General features: G+C 37.7%; 1 protein-coding gene across 2 annotated transcripts in view; it reads right to left on the bottom strand.

The window, feature by feature from the left end:
* ADAMTS17 (ADAM metallopeptidase with thrombospondin type 1 motif 17) overlaps nt 1–23,795 on the bottom strand; it is a 523,726-nt gene that overhangs the window by 33,418 nt on the left and 466,513 nt on the right. For both annotated transcript variants that reach the window (XM_069098470.1, XM_069098471.1), the window contains one exon: nt 12,162–12,366. In XM_069098470.1, coding sequence (XP_068954571.1) covers nt 12,162–12,366 — 205 coding nt within the window. The remainder of the gene's footprint in view (nt 1–12,161; nt 12,367–23,795) is intronic.

Below are 23,795 nucleotides of genomic sequence, written 5' to 3'. Positions count from 1 at the left end.
AAGGATTAAAAAACAGAATTCAGCAATATGTTGTTTTTCAAAAACACTTGAAACAGAGAGATACACAGTGTAAAAATAAGGAGCTGGAGCAGAATCTATTATGCTTCAGCTGAGATAAAAAGAAAAAAAATGGTAGCGATCCTGATCTCAGATAAAGCAAAAGCAAAAATAGACTTAATAAAAAGAGATAAGCAGGGAAACTACATTTTGCTAAAAGCTACCATAGAAGATGAAGTAATATCAATACTAAACCAAATGACAGCATCCAAATTCTTAAAGTAAAAGTTAAACGAATTACAGGAGGAAATAAATAAAAACATACTTGGGGCAGCTAGGTGGCACAGTGAATAGAGCACTGGCCCTGGAGTCAGGAGGACCTGAGTTCAAATCTGACCTCAGACACTTGACACACTTACTATCTGTGTGACTTTGAACAAGTCACTTAACCCCAACTTCCCTCCAAAAAAGGCAAAAAAAATACTAGTAGGGGACCTCAGCTTTCCCCTCTCAGAACTAGATAAATCTAACCACAAAATAAATAAGAAATAAGTTAAGGACATTAATAGAATTTTAGAAAACTTAGATATGACAGAACTCTGGAGAAAACTATTTGAGAATATAAAAGAGTATAACTTTTTCTGAGGTGCACATGACATCTCACAAAAATATACCATACATTAGGGCATAAAAAATCTTATAAACAAAGGCAAAAAAGAAGAAATATTAAGTGTACTCCTTCAGACCATAATGCAATAAAATTACATTCAATTAAAGAGCCATGGAGGCATAGATTAAAAATTAATTGGAAACTAATCTAATCCAAAAGAATGAGTTGGTCAAAGAACAAATCATAGAAAACATCAGTAATTTCATTAAAGTAAAAGAAAACGAGAAACAATCCAAAGTTTGTGAGATGTAGCTAAAGAAGTACTTAGGGGGAATTTATTTCTCACAAGTACAGCCATTAAAAAAAAGGGGGGAGAGAGAGCAGATCAATGAGCCAAGTATGAAACTAAAAAAAAAATCAGAAAAAAACCCAAACTAAAAAATCTCCAATTAAAGAACAAATGGAATCCTGAAAATCAGAGATTAATAAAATTCAAAGTAAAAAAAATCACTGAACTAATCAATGAAACTAAGATCTAGTTTTATGAAAAAACTAGTAAAATAGATAAACCATTGATTGATTTGATTTAAGAAAAGAAAAACAAATTACCAGTATCAAAAATACAAAGGGCAACATCAATTAGCTTGAAATTAAAGCAATTATTAGGAGTTATTTTGCCTAATCACATGCTAGTAAAACTGATGATCTAAGGCAGGGGTGGGAAAGCTGTGGCCTGGTGGCCTTTTAGGTCCTTTGGTGCAGCCTTTTGATTGAATCCAAGTTTTACTGAACAGATTCTTTTATTAAAGGGCTTTGTTCTGTGAAGTTTGGATTCAGTCAGAGGATCACACTTGAGGACCTAGAGGGCCACATGTGACCTCAAGGTCACAGGTTCCAACACCCCTGATCTAAGGGAAATGCATGAATATTTACTGCTGAGATTAATAGAACAGGAAATAGGTTACTTAACTCTTAGAAAAATAATTTGAATAAGCCATAAATGAGTGTCCTAAGAAAAACTGCAGGACCTGATGGATTTACAAGTGAATTTTATCAAATTTAAGGAAGAATTAATTCTAATACTATATAAACTATTTCAGAAAATAGGCAAAGAAGAAGTCCTACACCAAATTCCTTTTTATAGCACAAATATGGTACAGATGCCTAAACTGGGAAGAACAAAACAGAGAAAGAAAACTATAGGCCAATTTCCCTAATGAATATTGACACAAAATTTTTAAATAAAACATTAGCAAAGCTATTATAGCAATATAAAGATCATACACTATGAACAGGTGAGATTTATATCCAAAATGCAGGAATGGGTTAATATTAGGGAAACTTAGCATAGTTGATTATGTCAATAACAAAAACAACAAAATTCATATGATTATCTTAAAAGATGCAGAATAAAACTTTTGACAAAATTGAACATTCATTCCTATCAACACTAGAAAGTATAAAATAAATGGAGCTTTCCTTAAAATAATTAGTATCTATCTAAAACCATCAGCAAGCATAATAAATAATGGGTATATACTAGAAGCCTTCCCAATAATCACCATTATTATTCAATATCATTCTGAAAATATTAGCTAGAAAAAAAATTGAAGGAATTAGAATTGGCAATGAGGAAGCAAAACATCACTCCTTGTAATCCATATGTTGGTATACTTAGAGAATCAAATAAAAACTAGTTGAAATAATTGACAACTGAAGTAAAGTTGCAGGATGAAAAATAAACCCTCATAAACCATCACCATTTCTACATATTACTGATAAAGTCCAGCAGGAAAAGATAGAGAAATTCTATTTAAAATAACTGCAGACATTATAAAATACTTGAGAATTCACCTCCAAGAAAGCTGTTACAATGGAGGGGAAGAGCAGGAAGGTGAAAGGGAAACCTTACTCTCATTGGATTTGACTTAAGGAGGGCATAACATACACAGTCAATTGGGTCTCTCACCCTACAGGAAAGTAGGGGGGAAGGGGAGAAGAGGGAGAATGATAGAAGGGAGGGCAGATTGGGGGAGAAGGTAGTTAGAAGCAAACACTTTTGAAAAGGGACAGGGTCAAAGGAGAAAACAGAATAAATGGGTATTTCACAACATACCTACTACGGAAATGTTTTGCATAACTACACATGTACACAACCTATATTGAATCGCTTATCTTCCCAGTGGGGGTGGATAAGGAAGGAAGAAGGGAGAGAATCTGGAATTCAAATTTTTAAAAACAAATGTTTAAAAAAATTGCTTTTTACATGCAACCAAGAAATAAGATATACAGGCAATGGGATATAGAAATCCATCTTGCCCTACAAGAAAGTAAAGGGGGTGATGGGGGAGGATATAATTGGGGAAAGGAGTATTCAGTATGCTTGCCATCTTGGGGTGGGGGGTAGGGGAGAGACGGGGAGAACATTTGTAACTCAAAATCTCATGGAAATAAGTGATTGTTGAAAACTAAACAATAAATAAAGTTATTAAAAAAAAGAATCCACCTCCAAGACAATTCCAGGAGCCATATGAACACTATTATAAAATATTTTTCACATAAAGTCAGATATAAACAACTGGAGAAATATTAACTGTGCATGTGTAGTCTGAGGCATTATACTAAATTTAGCAGGCCTGACAAGGTTATATCGAAGATAAACTCTAGGTATATAGACAAGCCTCAGGCTGGAGGGACTCCAGATCAGCAGCAGCTGTGACCCTTTCCAGATTTATCAACACACAGATGCGAAGGACAAAGTGAGAGGTCTGGACTTTGGGACCAGTAAGTGGGAGTGCATGGCTTTTGCCCCTGGGGCGAGAAGCCGCTTAGCACTGCCAGCTAGCACAACATGGCAGCTTCAGGTCCTGGCCTGCAAACTGTAGGGGGACCAAGGACCAGGCTGAGGTGTAATCACTCTTGCTTTAATCTGCTTGGATCTGGATTGCAGTCTAGGGTGGAGGTCCTGGGGTGTATGTCCAGCTTGCCAGAGTGTGTGGAGACCTCAGAGAGGGTACCCATCTAAACCTCCGGCAGCTGAGAAAACCCCAGTGTTTGGGATGAAAGCTCCCCTGTCTGGTGGCAGAGTCCTACTGTGGCAAAAAGCCCAGGGGTCAATTGACTGAGGAGCAACATGACCAGGCAAAGAAAACAAAGTAGACAGAAGATTCCAACATTAGACTCCTATTTTGGGGACAAAAAGGAGCAAAGCATGGAACAGAAGGAAGACAGTGAAGTCAGAATTCCTGCACCAAAAGCTTCACAGGAAAATATGAGCTGGTTACAGGCCAGAGAGGACCTTTAGAAGCAGATAAGAGAAGTAGAGGAAAAATTGGGAAGAGAAATGAGAACAATGCAAGAAAATTATGAAATGAGAGTCAACAGCCTGACTGAGGAAAATAACACTTTAAAAAACAGACTAACTCAAATGGCAAAAGAGGCTCAAAAAGGCAATGAGAAGAAGAATGCTTTAAAAAGCCGAATTTGCCAGATGGAAAAAGAATCTCAAAAGCTCAATGAGGATAATTTGGCTTCAGAATTAGACTGGAACAAATGGAAGCTAATGACTTTATAAGAAATCAAGATGCTGTTAAACTGATCCAAACAAATGAAAGAATAGAAGGCAATGTGAAATATCTCATGGGAAAAACCACTGACCTGGAAAATAGATCCAGGAGAGATAATTTAAAAATTATTGGTCTACCTGAAAGCCATGATCAAAGCAAGAACCTAGAAATCATCCTCCAGGAAGTTCTCAAAGAAAACTGCCCTGATGTTTTAGAATCAGAGGGTAAAGTAGAGGTTGAAAGAATCCACAGATCACCTCCTGAAAAAGATCCCCAAATGAAAACTCCTAGGAATATTATAGCCAGGTTCCAGAATTCCCAGATTAAGGAGAGAATATTACAAGCAGTCAGGAAGAAACAATTTTAATATTGTTTAAACACAATCAGGATAACCCGGGATCTGGCAGCTTCTACACTGAGGGATCGAAGGGCTTGGAGGTCAAGGAGGTCAAAAGATCTGGGATTAAAACCAAGAGTCACCTACCCAGCAAAACTGAATATCATGTTTCAGGAGAAAATATGGTCATACAGTAGAATAGAGGACTTTCAAGCATTCTTGCTGAAAAAACCAGAGTTGAATAGAAAATTTGACATTCAGATACAAGAAGCAAGAGAAGCATGAGAAGGTAAACAGGGAAAAGAAATCATAAGGAACTTATCAAAGTTGAACTATTAACATTCCTACATGGAAAAACAATAATTGTGACTCATGAAACTTTTTTCAGTAGTTGAAGGGAATAGAAATATATATATATATATGTATGTATGTATATATATGTCTATATATGAGGGTATATGGGCATATGAATACATATGTGAATGTGTGTACATATGTTAACAGGTATACATAGATAGAGGGCACAGTACCAATTTAACAGGAAGGGATGTTATTTAAAAGGTGAAATTAAGAGGTGAGAGAGGAATATAATGAGAGGAGATGGGGAGAGACAGAATGGGGTAAACTATCTCATACAGAAGAGGCAAGGGGAAATGGTTACAATGGAGGGGAAGAATAGGAAGGCAAAAGTGAATGGGTCAACAGTATTCCCATTGAATTTGGCTTGAGGAGGGAATGAAATACACACTAAATAGGGTATCTCATTCTACAGGAGAGTAGGGGGGAAGGGGATGAGAGGGGGGATGATGGAGGGGAGGGAAGTTGGAAGCACCCACTTTTGAAAAGGGACAGGATCAAAGTACAGAATAGAACAAGTGGGAGGTGGGATAGGAGGAAGGGAAATATAGTCAGTCTTTTACAATATATCTACTATGTTATTGTTTTGCATTAGCCATACATGTACATCCTATACTGAACTGCTTATCATCCCAGTAAGGGTGGGTGACAAGGGAGGAAGGGAATGAATCTGGTATTCAAAGCTTTAACATCAAATATTCAAATATGTGTGTATATATATACATATGTATGTATGTATATATACATATGTGTGTATGTATGTGTATATATATACTATTATCAATACTATTTTACATGTAATTGGGAAATAAGATATACAGTCACTGGGGCATAGAGATCCACTGGAAAAATTGAAAGGGGTATGGGAGAAAATATGGGAGAGAGCAGATTAGAGGAGGGGATATCCTGTGGGACTGCTATTTTGGGGGGGTGGGTAGGGGAAAAACGGGGAGAAAATTTATAACTCAAAATCTGGTGGAAATGAGTGATGTAAATTAGAAGTTAATAAAGCATTTGAAAAAAAATGAATGCTAAATTTTTTTTACATGTAATTGAAAAATTTTTTAAAATCTATGAAACTGCTTGAAAATTTATATCGAAGATAAACTCTAGGTATATAGAACAATTCTATAGGAAGTAGGAGTTATTTTGTAATAAAAAATTTACCTGTAGTCTTATTTGGGTTTTAAAAAATTGTTTTTAAGAGAAATCATCCGCCTCTTTTTTTTTTTTTTTTGGGAGGGGGTGGGCAATTGGATTAAATGACTTGCCCAAGGTCACATGGCTAGTAAGTCATGTGTCTGAGGTCAGATTTTGAACTCAGGTCCTCCTACCTCCAGGGCGGGTGCTCTCTATTCACTGCACCACCTAGCCGATCCTGCCTCCGTTTTGAAAGCCCAGTTTTTTCTTCTGACTAAATTAATCAATGGGTATTTATATGCTACACTATGCTAGTTGATGGGATGCAGAATTAAAAGTGAAACAGCTGTTTTCCTTTGAGGAGATTATATTCTATTAGGTGGGGCTGTGGAAACAACATCTTTAAGCATGTCCTATCCAAAATATGTACAAAATAAATATATTGTTTTGTCAGGTAGGACACCAGAAGTGGGAGGGATCAACATAGATTTTATGTAGAAGGCCTTTGAAGTAAATTTTGCAGGAAAGAAGGGATTCTAAGAAGCATAGAAGAGATGGGAATACATTTTAGGTGTAAGAATCACAGAAAAGCCAGGGAGGAAGGAGATGGCATGTGATGTGTGGGGAACAGGATTCAGATTATGGCTCAGCCACATTAGACAGGAAAGGGAGTACTATTATAAGGTGGGTGTCAGGTTGGGAAGGTTTTAAAAGCTAAACAAAGGTATTTATAGTTAATTCTTAAAGGCAATTAGAGTTCATTACATAGGGAGGGACATGATTACATCTTCATTTTAGCAGCTGTAAGAACAATGTATCGGAGTGGGGTGAGCTTTGAGACAAGGAGATCAATTAAGAGACTGCTGTAGTTCAGGCAAGAGATAATTCAGGACCTGGATTATGGTGGTGATCACTGAAAGCTTCTGTGGATGTGAAAATGACAAGACAGCAACAGACTGGATATGTAAGGAAAAGAGAGTGGAGCATGGGTGGGGAACATGTGGCCTTGAGGACACATGTGGTCCTCTAGGCCCTCAAGTGTGACCCTCTGACTGAATCCAAACTTCACAGCACAAATCCCCTTAACAAAAGGATTTGTTCAGTAAAACTTGGACTCAGTCAAAAGGCTGCACCCAAGAGCCCAGAAGGCCACAAGTGACCTTGAGGCTACAGGTTCCCCATTCTTAGTATGGACTTTAGAATAACGCTGAGGTTGCAAGTGTAAGTAACGAGGGATTGTCGGGCAAAGAACAGAAATGAAAATAGGGAAATTTGGGAGAAGGCTGGGTTTGAGGGGAGAGATGAGTTCTAATTTGGACAAGGTGAATTTGAGATGCCTATGGGACATTGTTTAGAATGTCTAATAGGCAGTTGGAGTTACATAACTGTTAAGGAGAAATACTAGGAATCTGTATCAATACCTATTTCCACATATCAGAGTCATCTATGTACAGATGATTAGATCTATGGGAGTTAATGAAATCACTAAGCAAGGAGGACACAGGACGGAGCCTTATGGCTACATTCACAGTTAGGGGGGCATGATACTGGGCATGAACCAGAAGAGACTGAGGAGTGGAATCCAGAAAAGGGATAGTCATCGGGGGCAGAAGGCAGTTTGGTGCCAAATCCTGCAGAGAGGACCAAAATGTTGAGGACTGAGAAAAGGTCATCAGATTGGGAAATTAAGACACCACTGGTAACTTTGAAGAGAACATTTTCAATTGAATGATGAGGTCAAAAGTCAGATTACAGAGAGGAGAGGAAATAGAGGCAATGCTAGGCAAAGCTAGGCAAAACTAGCTTATTTCTAGTGGTTTGGTTGTGAGACTGAGCAAAGATATAGGATGATAGTTTGAGGGGATTGTATGGTCCAGTGAAGAGTTTTAATATGATCAGTCTTGGCATTAGAGAAGGCACTAATAGAAAGGGAGTAGTTGAATGAATATTAGAGAGAGGGGATCATTGGGCAGCCTTCAAGAGAAGATGGGAGAGGACAGGATCAAGAGTAAATTGCAGAGAGCTTGGCAAGAGCAAGGAAAACTGCTTCCTCTTCATCAGAGATTGAAATAAAGGAGGAGAAAATGGTGAATGCTATCAAGGGATTTGGGGATGTAGAAAGGGGCAGGGGATGAGCCCATGAAGAATGGCCTGTATTTTCTCAGTAAAGAATGAGTCATTGTTCTCAGCCAAGAGAGTGGGGGAAGGGGAGGTGTGGGCTTGAGAAGAGAAGGTTTGGAGCAATCTCTTTGGTGAGTGATAGAGAACTGATCAGGTAGCAGTAAAAGAAGTGTCTTGCTGGGGTGAGTGCCCAGTTGAAATAAGCAAATATAAATTTGTAGAGGACTCTTGTCAGTTTGGTGATATGACATCCCTTAGTTCTGTTCAGAGCTTCTGGATGGTGGGAGTGATCCAGGGTTCCAGTTTGGTAAGGTGCAAACACTGACTAAATAAGGTGGGAGGAAAGTGTTTTAAGAATAGAGGACAATGTAGAGTTAAACTGGTTAACTGTAGGGTGAAGAGTAGGAAGAGAAGGATATGAGTTGGAGAAAGGTGATGTACAGAGATATAGTACTTAGAGATTAGAGGCACAGGTGAAGATGAAAACTAGGCTGAGAAGGGTTGAGACATAGGAAGCAGAGTGATATGATAGGAAGTAACAGTGTTGATTACAGATGCCTTGTTCTAACATTCCTGCATTTTTAGAAAAGTTTCTGTAATAAGCTGAGGTGCTTGTAAAACCAGTCTGTATCAGACATCAGGTGTGTGTTTGATTTGGTATGTGTGCTGGTGGTTAAAAAGACCACAGTGAAAATTACTAGTTCTTCCTAGACTTAGCTAAAGAAGGTGTAATCAAAAGGTATGGGAAGGGAGGAGAATCTTAAACCAGTTAAATTCAATAAATCCCTACTCTGACATTTATGGGCTGTGTGACTGTGAACAGTTTTTCAGCTGTGAAATGAGGGTACTTGCATGATTACTCTCCCTGGGCTATGAGGAAAGAACTTTGTAAACCTTTAAAGTACTATTTAACCCTGAGCTTTTATTAAGTAAAAAATACCATAAAGAGGTAGTCAGAAGGCTTCTTCTGACAGGCTATCATGCAGACTCATGCTACTTATAAAAGACAAACCCTATTACTATTTTTCCTCTGTTTTCTTATACCCTATGAACAGGGCACTAGAGAGGAATTACTATTCCCTCTCTGTTTCTTTCTTGAAAGGGCTTAGAGAAAGAGAGATGCTGGGGAAGTTAAGTAGAAAGAAAGCAAAGCATCTTCAGCTCAGGTCTAATTAAAAAAAAAATAACAGAAAAGAAACAAACAAATACAAACCCAACATTATCAGTAGGAGAGTTAAAGCCACTGACTGCAAAAGGATCTTGTATATCTTGTGAAGTAAAAATCTATGGTTTTTGTCCAAAAGTTCAGGGAGAATTAGAAGAAAGAATTCCAAAGAAACTTTTATATAACCAGAGTTAGAATGAACTGTGAGAGAAATAAACATTAATGAAAGAGGCACCAAATTGTACCCAAATTCTGATTTAAATCAACTACAATTGTGAACCATTTTCAAATGTAGCATTATTTATGCTTGCATATATTTGGCTTTTTCTTGATGATGAGCAGATAGATTTTCATTTTAAAAAAGAGAGCTAAGTAGACTATGTTGTATTTCAGAATAATATCCTCCTATAATCTAGGAGATTTTGCAAAACCAAACATATAAAGCAACAGAACCAATATGTTCTACTTTATTCCCTTTCCTAAAATATCATGATGAGTTACTTTTAACTTAAAAGGTAACTCAGGGATTTATTCATTACAAGGGAGTAAGAATATCACACACTGGAAAAGTTTTGCTTTAGTCTCAAACTCATCTCCTGAACAGTCTGAAAAGGGTCACCTTTTGCAAGTTCTTCTATGTCCTTTCGTTCATTAAAAATGGGCCGAGTACTTTTTTTTTATCCAAAATAATCCCAACTGTTTGGCAGAAAACAAAAAGGAACCTTAAAAATATTTTCCACACTAAAGACTGTCTTGGATTTAGCTTTTTTTGGGGGAAAAAGTACTTTTGATGGAGGAGCAGAGTTTGCACTTTATTCAACTATTTTTTTGTTTTGTAGCCAAAATATCAAAATCATTAATGTAAAGTGTGGCTTTTGAATACAATATAACCAATGATAAAATGGTATTTCCAGAATCAGTATTCAGGGTTTAAATTTAAGATATAATTGATCTCTTTCCAGTTTTTTTATAGCCACACAATTTGTAGTTTTGACTTACATACTGAAAAGCTGACCCTTCTAACTTCAACTTGCTGTAATATAAAAATAGTGCCACAGGACATAAGCAAAATCTCCTAAACCAATTTTCCTGGAGTGATTCTCTACAAGAGTTTACTACATAAGGAAAACAGGAATCAAATATAAAATTTCCTAATATCTTAGATATCAAAAGCAAGGGTAAAACCTTTTTGCAATTCAAAAATAATCTCAAATGTTTGAGCTAGAAGGGCATTTAGAGAATCTCTTCAGAGCTTCTTAACTCTGTGTTATGAACTTTTTCAGCAAACTGATGAAACCTTTCTCAGAATAATGTCTTTAAATGCATAAAACAAAATATCTAAGTTCACAAGAGAAACCAATTATATTAAAAACCAGGTTCACCAACCCCCAGGTCAAGAACCTTTATTTCAGTTCAATACTCTCATTTTATATATGAGGAAACTGAGTCCCAAAGAGATTAAAGTAATTTGCCCAAGGTTCCAGAAGTTGGACTAAAACTCTAAATTTTTAATTCACAGGCTACTTCCCTTTCTATTAGTCAAAACTATTTTATTAAGCACTTAACATTTCCAGGCATGGTGTTAATCACTGGGGGAGACAACATACACACAACTATGTAGCATAATACATAATAATATAATTACTGTATAATAATATGGTACCTAGCACTATGGGCACCAGATTATTTTAAAGCCTACCTGACAGCAGTGATGATGATGAAGGAAGAGAAGAATGAAGAATTAAATAGATTTGAAATGATAAAAAGAAGTCTGCTATCCTGGAAAAAAAGTTTCTTTTAATATCATTAGATAGAAATTAGAAAAGTTTTCTGAACATTCAGGCCACACTTATTGAGTTCCCAGAAAGTGCATGGTATGTAGTTTTAGGTTTTTTAATTTGTATCATAAGGTCATTCCTCTCTGTTGACTCAAGGAATGGGACGATGGAGAATATCATTAGACTTGGATGCTATTTTTGGGTTGGTTACCAACCACTTTCAGAAATTGATGATGTCTTTCAAGTGTTCTGTACGACATTGTCTTCAATAGTGAGATGCCACCTACCTATACCAGAGAAATATTGCAAAAATTATGGAACTTTTAATTATGAAGTGCTTCATAATGCGTAGAAGGTGATAGAAACTGCAGAGTATTTTTTCCTTTCATATAAATAGAGATGTCAGATTTTAAAGCATTGTCATGAAGGACAAATCATGAGGAAAGTTTTACGTTGAATTGGCATAATTTTCAGCATTTAAGACTTGCCCAAGATTCTTTACACAGTTCCTTGTTTCTAAAACCATTTGTTTTTAGTTTGTATAAAGAAACAGCCTATAAAGTTAAACATCCTCTTCCAGTGACAAAGGAGTAATTACTCATTTAGTCTCAAAAATCTCTACTTTATTGGTTTTATGTATGACACAGGGACAGCTAGGTGGCACAGTGGATAGAGAGCCAGGTCTGGAGTTGGGAAGACCTGAGCTCAGATCTGGTCTCAGACACATGCTAGTTCTGTGATACTCGGCAAGTCATTTAACCCTGTTTGTCCTACTTTTCTCTTCTGTAAAATGAACTGGAGAAGGAAATGGCAAAAGCACTCCACATATCTTTGCCAAGAAAACCCTAAATGAAGCACTAAGAGTTGGACACAATTGAAATGACTGAACAACAACAGCAATAACATGACACTGGGGTAAAGAACAAGGGAGAATAGAGGGTGATGGGATTTACATACTAGGTACAGGCTGGACTGTGAAATAGCCCAGTTCAGCTCTGTCCAGATTTGTTGCCCAATTTTTAATGCAGTCAGGACATCTTGCTTACAAGAGCAAGGTTTGTCACTTTAATGAAAGGAGTCGAGTACCTACCTTTGACCACTCTGATGCCTCCCAGATAGAAAGGCAGTCACGGCCTTCACAGCTCTGAACTGCTGTTGGTTTGTGGCTGAGGCAGTAGAGGTCTCTGGTGTTAACATAGGTACCATTCTGCAGTTGATAAACACAGGTCACCTCCCGGTGCTGAATTCCCTTCTCACAGGTTGCTGAGCAGGGACTCCAGTGCCCTGTCATCCACCTGCACAGAGAAGAAGACAGACGACATGAGAGATGACAGAGTGCAAAGTCTGCTCTGTGGTCCTTCCCAGCAGTACTGAAAGAAGCATGAGGGAATGGATATAGTAAATGCAGATTGACCCTTAGAATCTTCTTTAGACACAAGCCTTGGTGCGGTTGAATTGATCAGGTCTTTAATCTAGAATCTTATGAGTTTGTCCACTTTCCTAATTTGGGCACTGTTTCTTATAAATTCTGGAGATCATGGAGGGATGGAGGTAGAAGAGGAGAGTTAGGAATAAACAACTTGGTGAGGCAAACACATTGAATTTAATTCCTGCATAGGTTTGTAAATGACCTTACGGGCCATCTTGTCCAAAGAATCCCTTTCATAACTTCCTGACAGATGGCTATCTGCTTGAATATTTCTAAAGATGGGGGAATTTCTAATGACTGGGGAACTCCCCAGTTTGCAAGGCAGCCCCTTTTGTTCATATACAGCTCTAACTATAATCACATTTTTCTTCAAATTGAGCCAATATCTGCTGTCCTGTAACTTCCACCTATTTCTTAGATCACTTGGGATAAAAAAATGGACCTGTGATTGGATTATTTCAAGGAATGCATACATATGGATATCCCCTCTACTAATAATACAGGTTGGCTTCTTCAAATGACTTGATCATGGTTACACAGCCAGTAGGTATCAGAGGGAGAATTTGAATCTAGGACTTCCTGGCTTTGAGAAAGCCACATTACCTGCCCTCTGGTTCAGTACAGAATAAATTTACTCTCTGCTTCATATAACAACCCTTGAATAAATACACATGTGCTTTCCCTTCCCAGGTTTTCTATTTTTTTATATTGCCCACAGTTCCTTTGACTGCAGATCCCAAAATCTAGATTGGAAGGGTCCTCAGAGGCCTTCTAATCAAATCCGTCCCTAAAGAGGAATACCCTCTACAATATACTCAAAAATGATTATCTCACCTTTGTGTGAAGACTTGAGTGAGGAGAGCCCAGGCAATTCTGTCTAATTTTTGTCATCTCTAAATGTCAGCAAGTTTATAACTGCCTCTCTTTAACTTCTCCCCATATGATAATCCTTCAAATATCTGATTGCCATGAAATCAATAATTTCATAGCAGAAATTATGTGCCTCCCCACCCTAGTAGATTGTTTTAAAACATTCTTTTCTCTAGGCTAGACATTTGAGTTCCTTCAACTGACCCTGGGGGGGTGTGGTCACAAGGTTCTTTACCCTCCTGGTGCCCCTTCCCAGAGTGGTCTTCAGCTTATTAATGCCCTTCCCTAAAAAATGGCAGCCAGAACTGAACACAGTGCTCTAGATATGTTCTTAGTAGAGCAGAGTACAGCAAAATGATCACTTTTCTTATTCTGTACTTTTTGCCTCTCTTAATACAGCTCTCCAGAGCATTAGTTTTTTTTGGCTATCATGTCTTATATTGAGCTTGCAGTCCACTAAACCCTCCAGATATTTATATTTCAAATTACTTTAAATTACATAAAGTCTAATCCACTTGTGGAAAATGGAAAACTATGCCTAGTAACATACCTTGCCAAAAAATGAAGCACTGAGTAAATGAAAACTCTTGAAGAAGTCAAAGGATGATAAGTCAAATACTTTGTGCTTAAATTGTACAAAGTAGAGAATTTTGAAAGTATATAAAAAACAGTGTGGTGAGCAATAATGGAGGGAAAAGAAAAAAAAATAAAGATCTAATACAGGTTAATAAGCAAGATATTGAAAGGGAAATAGTAAGACAGCACTGTATAGTATTGAGACCTTCAGAGCCTGGAGCTGCTAAAGCAATAAACAAAGCTCTTAGAATAGCCAAGAAGAGAAAGGAAGAATGTTTCTTGAAACAAAAATTGAAAAGAGGAGAGAAAAGTACTTAGAATCATAGAATTTTATAGCTGTAAGTAGTCTTAGAGGCTGTCTAGTCCAGTTCCTTCATTTTACAGATGAGGAAACTGAGGCCCTTCCCAAAGGGTGATATGATTTGCCTAATTAAGATCATATAGAAATGATACCCTGAAAGACAACTGAAAGTTGAAGATCCATCACTTTGAAGATCCATCCATCCATCACCTGGAGCCATATTATCTTTCTCTAAGACTATATATTCATAAAAGCTTATTTTCCAAATTTTTGAAAAATATTAAAATTTTATATTGCAGAGGAAATTTATTTTAGTGCTAAATATAATACTTTATTTTTTCCCCACTTTTTAGAGGGGGGAAGTCAGGGCAATTGGGGTTAAGTGACTTGCCCAAGGTCACATGTCTAGTAAGTGTTAAGTGTCTGAATCCAGATTTGAACTCAGGTTCTCCTGGCTCCAGGGTTGGTGCTAGCCACCCTCAATCTAATATGTTATTAGTCACAGCAGAATTAATATCAGTTGTTTCTTTTTTGGAGGGGGAAAGGGCAGGGCAGTTAGTATTAAGTGACTTGCCCAAGGTTACACAGATAGTAAGAGTTAAGTTTCTGAGGTCGGATTTGAACTCAGGTCCTCCTGACTCCAGGGCTGGTGCTCTATTCACTGTGCCACCTAGCCACCCCTCAGTTGTTTCTTATATGACATAATTGCAAAGTTCCTTTTAAACTAAAACCCAGAGTAAAATACAGTATTATATCTATGATCTGATCAGTACAGAGTATATAGTGTGATACTATTACCTTTTTTAATATTGCAGATATACTTCTATTAATATAGTCTAAGATTACATTTTGTTCAGCAACCATTACCAGACATTTACAGTTTTGTGGTTAATTAAAAAAAACTCCGGGTTTATTTCTCTTACGTGACTTGTGGTCAACATGTATCCTCTCTATTCTGTATTTGTAGACTTGACTTTTTGAACCTATGTGACAAGAACTTATATTTATAACCATTAAATTTAATCTTGTTGGGTTTTGTACATAATTTCAGGCTGTTGAGGCAAATTTTAAAAATATGAATTTAATTGACTAGAACTTTGGATACAAAAGGCAGCATTCAGGAAGGTGAATAATAAGAGAAATTTATTTCTACTTATACTACAGATTAGGAGAACCAGAAAGTTTCTATTTTGTAATCTTTTATAATAGCAAATCTGTCCCAAGCATGAAAAATTAGATTTCTTGGATGAGGGTATGTGTAAAATGGGGCATTGGTAGACATAAAATTTAATTTTATGACATCTGCAGGTTATAGTCTCTTCTATAAAAATAATTTTAAAATTTTAGGAGTTAAATTTATCCCCTTGAGATAGTTTTATTTTCCATAACCAACATTTACTCAGTACATTTCCAGAAAAATTTTCCTTGGCCTTTCAGATGTCACATTATCATCATTATCATCATCATTAATAATAATAATTATCATCATCATTTCACAGTTATATAGCATTGTGCCTTTACTCTTGTGAGGAGGAGAAGTTTTACATAGAATGACATGATGGAAAGGAATCCTCCCATCATTGCTTCCTGACTTCCAGTAAAGGAACTTTTAATCCTTTATAATTTCCCTCATCCTAGCTGCCCATAACCTCATAAAGGAATAGGACACAGCCAAAAACATTTGTAGATATATGTTAAACCTATTTATGGCTGTGCTCACTAACTGGGCTAATCTCTGCCAATTCTGCTCTAATATACCCTACTGGAACTATGAATAGGAACTATTTCTGCACTCCACTCCTTAAAATCCAGAAAAGCAAGGCCTTTTTGAGGCAACTGCTTCACAACAGCCACAGGCATTTAACAATGTTAGGTTGATTTTCTTATGATCATCGGGCACTTTACCCATACTTTGTCATTCTGTCTTTATAAATACATCTCATTGCTATCAGTTCAGTACTGCAGTACTGATATCTGGCAGACATTTGCATTTTACCCTGGTAACAGTCACAGCTGTTTGTACCTTCCACTCTAACAGCCAGATGATATTTTGTCTGAGAATGACTGAGATGAGACTTTTTTTGTATAAAAGTTAAACTCAAGCAACATCTATCAAGGTGTTTCCTGCCGCTGGTTAGTGTATTATAGTCTTACTAATTATATTAATTCCTGGATAAAGAGAAGGGTTGGTAATAGTGTATTTGTGAAAGCCTGTACCATCTGCGTCTCTAGCAGAATGGACCTCTTCACTGGAATTTGAGTGATCAGTTAAATAACAGCCACCGCTCACATTTCCACAGTGTTTTATAAGAGGCTTTCTGTTCAATTTCCTTTTGATGCAAGTTGATGAACATTTTATAGATGAGAAAACCAAGGTCCAATGACTTACTTAGTTTTACATAGTTAATAAATATGAGAGCCAGGACTGAAACCTGTGTCTCCTAAGGTGATATATGTATTATGTAACAAAATTCATGTGCTGTCTAGCAAGGTATTCCCTATCACCTGAGGTTACTAAATATTTTCATTAAAATTAATTTAGTAAAATGAATAAAATGTCTGTATCCTTTGACCCAGAGAGTCCACTGCTGGGCATATACTTCATTGACACTGACAAAAAGACATGTGCTATATATACCAAAATACCGCACCATCCTTTTGTGAGAGTAAAGTACTGGAAGCAAAGAAGATACTCATAAATTGGGAAATGGCTAAATGACTTGTGGCACACAGATGGAATGGAATGAAGTATTCATATGATGAACATTCACACGATGAATAAAACATGGAGAGATTTACATTAACTGATGTAGGATTAAGTAAGCAGAACAAGGAAAACAATATAAATCATGATTACAACAATATAAATAGAAAGAACAACCACAAAACAATAGAAATAAATGTTGCAAAATTATAAAGAAACAAGCTTCTCGGGGCAGCTAGGTGGCGCAGTGAATAGAGCACTGGCCCTGGAGTCAGGAGGACCTGAGTTCAAATCCAGCTTCAGACACTTAACATAAAAACTAGCTGTGTGACTTTGGGCAAGTCACTTAATCCCAATTGCCCTCCAAGAAAGCAAAAGAAGAAGAAGAAGAAACAAGCTTCAGAAAAAGACATTAAAAACGCTACCCCATATTCTTTTGCATAGGTCCACAGATGTAGGATATAATGTCAATGTAATGTATAATATGGAATGTAACTGCATATGTCATATTTTTTTCATTGTATCAATCACTTTTGTTGATTTTTTTCTCCTTTTAAAATGTTACAATGGATAGCTCTTGGAAGGAGGGAAAAATCTAAGTAATGTAAAAACAAAAAATTACAATGTATTTTAAAAGTTATATTAAAATGTCTTTGTTATGTTTCATCTTTGGACATAAAGTGTTTCATAAATATATAATTGAAGGATTTTTTTTAAGACCTTGGTTAGTTTGTAGTTTCAGAGTTTATTTGGGTAGGTAGTAATAGTAGTAACAATAATAATAGCTGATATTTATATAGTGCTACCTATATGACAGGCACTGTGCTAAGCTGTATACAGTTATTAGAGAAAAAGCAGAAAAATTAAACTGGATCCACAGGTTCTTTGAATCCCAAGGAATGACATAGGGAAACAAAAGGTGGACTTAGATGGATGGTCTTTAGTTTTTCTTGGGCTGACACTTTTAGAAAGGAATATAATAAAGAGGTTTACCGTAATAGCTTACTGCTGAGGTGAACACTCACAGAGATAGTAAAGCAACTGAAAGCTGAAACCTCTGAAGGACAACACTGTGTTGGCAAGTCTAGGAGAAAGAACACATGAGACATTGCCTACTCATACATTTTATTTTAGGTCTTGTTAAGTTACAAGAGGGAGTATAGAATGGTGGATTGAAAGCTTACCTCTTGTCAGTGAGGATTCAGATCCTGCCTCTTACATATACTGGGGACAAGTCACTTAACCCTCCCCAGTGTCCCAGAGAAACTCTTAAGACTATGGATTGCAAGAGAGTGGCTAGTCTGTACTGGTGGAGGGAACTTCCTCAGCAGAACACTCCCTACACCAAAGAAATCATAGCTCTGGAGCAAAATCATGAACCAACTGCAAACCAAATAAACATTACCCAGGTAACCATTATTCCTGAGACTGAAATACAGGTCTCAGCTTGGGAGAGATCTTCTTACTCTAAGATGAATGAATGAATGAATGAATGAATGAATGAATGAAATATTTTTCCTGTGACTGAGTAGTTATACTTCATCTAAGTAATTGTGTTCATGTAGATAGCCCACTTACACTATTCTTGACAGTCTTAAACCAGCTTAAATTATGAGCATAATTTGTACAAGGGTTGAAATGATACTTTTCACTTAGCATACTCTTTCTTCATGGAAAGCACAAATTTACCAGCACCCATAAGTGTAGGAGGAAAGCAATCCCTGTTTCCTCATTCTGCGCAGCTCTTATTCATATCCTTTATGGTAGTTTCCTCCATAGGGGGTCAACCTAATATTGCATCCCCTAACTCTTTTAATATTATGAGAGTACCAATGATGCACTTATTCCAGATCTACATACCCATTCTAAGCCTATCTCTAGAGCTCTAGTCATTTATCACAAACTGCCTAATGAACATTTCTAACTGGATTTCCCATGGGCATCTCAAATTCAACACGTCCAAAATGCAATGTATGATTTTTACTCTCAGACTCAGCCCTCTTTGAAATTTCTCTGTGTATGTTTAAGGCACCACCATTCTTCTGGTTAACTGTATATGCTACCTTAGTGCTGTCACTGACTCCTCAATCTCAGGTCACCCTGATTATCCAACAAGTTGCTAAATCTTGTTTCTACCTCTCCAACATCTCTCACCATTCACATGACCACTACTTCCTGTCCATCTCCTCTTCACATATACAACCACCAGCCCCTCACCACCTCTTGCATGCACCATTGGTAATAGGCTACTAATTGTTTTCACTACTTCAGGTGTTCCCACTCCATTACAATCTGCACACAGGTTCCAAGGTGATTTTCTTTAAATGCATACCTAACTAGGTCGCCTCCCTTCTCAATAAATTCCAGTGGCTTCTTCTCCTTCTTACTTCTGGGATCACATACATGCTCCTCTGCTCTCACAACCTGTCCCCACAGAATCTTCCCAGCATTATTATATACTCTTCCCCTTCATATACACTACTGCCTAGGCATACTGTCTTTTTGCAATTCTTTTCACATAACATTCCATCTCTCATCTGTTCCCTCGTGCCTGAAAGGTATTTCTTTCCTCCTTAACTCTACCTCTCAGAATCTTTAGTTTTCTTTAAGGTTCAGTCAAGGGCCACCTTCTACATGAAGCCTTGCTTGATTCCTCCAACTGCTACTTCCTTCTTCCCAACATGTACCTATTGTCTCCCCTTGCTTGACTGTAAGCTTTTTGAGGGCTGGCACTGTATTTTGTTCTTATATCTTCAGTGCCTAGCAGGCTGCATGGTGTGTAGTAAGTGCTTAATAAATGCTTGTTGACTGATTAGTGGCTCAGTAGACAGAGTACTGCACTTGCAGTCAGGAAGACCCAAATTCTAATTCTGCTTCAAACACTTAGCTAGCTGTGTGATACTGGGCAAGTTACCTGTAGAATAAAGGGATTAGACTTAGTGACCTCTAAAATCCCGTTCTAAACCTATGATCCTAGCATCTATTTCTTTATGTGTGTATCTATCTACATGGATATGTGTGTGTCTATAAAATTTATGTGTGTATATGAGTGCACATGCAGGCACTTGTGCATACAAACACACACACACATACAGATAGATGGGCAGAAAGCCAAACTTCTGCCCAAATTTCTAACTGGGAACTCTGAGGAATATGTTGTACTCCATAACTTTTTGTTTAATATAAACGCCCAAAGTGGAGTGAACTGCAGGGACCCAAGGGGTCCTTTATAGTGTCTCTAAGCTTAAAGTGAGCTAATTAACTTAGCAGGAGATGTGGCTGATTACAGTTGTGGAGACAAAGGGGATAGGGAAGAGAAAACTGTGACAACCAGCTGGTGTTATATATGAAAAACATTATTTTTGGTGAATGTGTGGGAGGGGGACAGCATAGAAAGAGAAAACAAAACTGTCATTGGCCTCATTTATATTTCTTCTTGGAGAGAAATGAGGGTACATAGAAGCAGTTGAGATTGTCCTGACTAGCCTAAGGATGGATTGAAAGAGTCCATGCTTTTGATCACTTAATAGGATTAACATTTTCCAAGAAGGATCAAATATCACTAAGTTGCACTTACAACTTGCAGGCTTCTAAAGTAAGTGCTGGTTTTCTTGAGAAAGCCCTTGAGAGGGTGACGAAAAAGGGCTTCAAATAAGATTTTAAGTTCACTTAAAATTATGGAAATAAATAGTGACTTGGAAGCCATGGATTTGGAAATTATTTCACTGAGAAGAAAATCATTGACACACAGGATAGTCTCCTAAATTGGATTTGCAGCCAAAATAACATGATAACAAAGGAATGATAGATAGAAACAGAAAATTTGTGAGCCAGCAGTTAACACATTCTCCCCCACACCCCCTCAGACACTGTCTCCATATGGCAAAACCTAGGAATCTTGGATTGACCTTCCTTAAAAATGCATACAGAGCAGGGGGGAGTCAAGATGGCAGAGTAGAAACAGTACCTCTGTGCAGCTCCAGCTCTCACCACCTCCAATCCATGTAAAAGGGTACTCTGAACAAACTTTGGAGCTATAGAATCCACAAAATGACACAGAGAAGCTAACCTCCTGCTGAGGACAGCCCAGAAAGCTGGCAGGAATCCTCAAGCTCAGTGCTCTGGGAGCCAAGTCCAGCTCCACCCAGAGGTTTTAGCCCCAGGGCAGGCCTGACCAGCCACTGGCTGGAGGGACTCCAGATCACCAGCAGCTGTGGTGATTCAGAATTATCAACACATAGATGCTAAGGACAAAGTGAGAGGTCAGTGCAGTGTGGACTTTGGGACCCAGTAGTTGGGAGTGTGTCAGATTTTGCCCCTGGAGCGAGAAGCCACTGAGAGCTGCAGCTCAGCTCCCATGTGGCAGCTTCAGCTCCTGGCCTGCAGAGTGTACGGGGACCAAGCAACCAGTCTGAGGGGTAATTGCTCTTGCTTTAACCTGCTTGGATATGGCTTGTGGTCTAGGGTGGAGGTCCTGGGGTGTGTGTCCAGCTTGCCAGAGCATGTGGAGGCCTCAGAGAGGGCACCCAACTAATACCTCTGGCAGCTGAGAAAACCCCAGCATTTGGGATGGAAGCTCTCCTGCCTGGTAGCAGAGTCCCACTGTGGCAAAAAGCCCAAAAGTCAAGTAATTGAATGGCAACATGACCAGGCAAAGAAAGCAAAGCAAACAGAAGAATCCAACATTAGAATCCTATTTTGGGGACAAAAAGGAGCAAAGCATGGAACAGGAGGAGGAGGACAGAGAAGTCAGAGCTCCTGTGCCAAAAGCTTCAAAGGAAAATACCAGCTGGTTACAGAAGCAGATAAGAAAAATGGAGGAAAAATTTGGAAGAAAAATGAGAACGATGCAAGAAAATTATGAAATGAGAGTCAACAGCCTGACTGAGGAAAATAACACCTTAAAAAACAGACTAACTCAAATGGCAAAAGAGGCTCAAAAAGGCAATGAGGAGAGGAATGCCTTGGAAAGCCGAATTTGCCCGATCGAAAAAGAATCTCAAAAGCTCACTGAGGAGAATCATTGGTTCAGAATTAGATTGGAGCAAATGGAAGCTAATGACTTTATTAGAAATCAAGATGCTGTTAAACAGATCCAAACAAATGAAAGAATAGAAGGCAATGTGAAATATCTAATTGGAAAAACCATTGACCTGGAAAATACATCCAGGAGAGACAATTTAAAAGTTAGTGGACCACTGGAAAGCCATAATCAGGGAAAGAACCTAGAAATCATCCTCCAAGAAGTTGTCAAGGAAAACTACCCTGATATTTTATAACCAGAGGGCAAAATTGAGGTTGAAAGAATCCACCAATCACCTCCTGAAAAAGTTCCCAAAAAGAAAACTCCTAGGAATATTATAGCCAGGTTCCAAAATTCCCAGATCAAGGAGAGAATATTACAAGCAGCCAGGAAGAAATAATTTGAATATTGTAGAAACACAATCAGGATAACCCAGGATCTGGCAGCTTCTACACTGAGGGTTTGAAGGGCTTGGAATATGATATTCTGGAGTGCAAAGGAGCTGGGATTAAAACCAAGAATCACCTACCCAGCAAAACTGAGTATCATGTTTCAGGGGAAAATATGGTCATTCAGTGGAATAGAGGACTTTCAAGCATTCTTGCTGAAAAAACCAGAGTTGAATAGAAAATTTGACATTCAGATCCAAGAAGCAAGAGAAGCATGAGAAGGTAAACAGGGAAAAGAAATCATAAGGAACTTATCAAAGTTGAACTATTAACATTCCTACATGGAAAAAACTATAATTGTAACTGATGAAACTTTTCTCAGTATGAAAATAGTTGAAGGGAATAGAAATGTGTGTGTGTGTATGTATGTGTGTGTATGTCTCTTTATATATCTATATATATGTCTATATCAGAGGGTATATGGGCATATGAATACATATATGAATGTGTGTATATATGTATACAGGTATACATAGATAGAGGGCACAGGACCAATTTAATAGGAAAGATGATACTTAAAAGGTGCAATAAAGAGGTGAGACAGGAATATAATTAGAGTAGAGGCAGAATGGGGTAAACTATCTCATATAGAAGAGGCAAGGGAAAAAGGTTACAACGAAGGGGAAGAATAGGAAGGCAAAAGGGAATGGGTCAACCTTATTCTCATTGAATTTGGCTCAGGGAATGAAATACACACTAAATAGGGTATCTCACCCTCCAGGAGAGTAGGGGGGAAGGGGATGAAAGGGGAGATGATGGAAAGGAGGGCAGGCTGGGGGGAGGGAAGCACCCGATTTTGAAAAGGGACAGGATAGAATAGTGGGAGGTGAGATAGGAGGGAGGGAAATATAGTCAGTCTTTTACAATATATCTACTATGTTAATGTTTTGCATTAACTACACATGTACAACCTATAATAAACTGTGTATCTTCCCAGTAAGGGTGGGTGACAAGGGAGGAAGGGAATGAATCTGGAATTCAAAGTTTTAAAATCAAATGTTTAAAAAATATATATATATATATATATACATATATATACACACTATTATTAATAGTATTTTACATGTAATTGGGAAATAAGATATACAGGCAATGGGGCATAGAGATCCACCATGCCCTACTGGAAAAGTCAAAGGCAGTATGGGAGAAGATATGGGAGAGAGCAGATTGGAGGAGGGGATATCCTGTGGGACTGCTATTTTGTGGAGGTGGGTAGGGGAAAAATTGGGAGAAAATTTGTAACTCAAAATCTGGCGGAAATGAATTATGTAAATCAGAAGTTAATAAAGCATTTGAAAAATGAAAAAAAATGCATACATAGACAATTGGTAAACTGTCTTCATTTCTTATGGAATTGGTGTGGAAGAGGGTG

Source organism: Petaurus breviceps, unplaced genomic scaffold, assembly GCF_028583685.1.
Source record: "Petaurus breviceps papuanus isolate PSGF00001 unplaced genomic scaffold, PetGlider_PUasm1.0 37, whole genome shotgun sequence".
Taxonomy (NCBI): Eukaryota; Metazoa; Chordata; class Mammalia; order Diprotodontia; family Petauridae; genus Petaurus; species Petaurus breviceps.
This window is presented reverse-complemented; position numbering and strand designations above follow the sequence as displayed.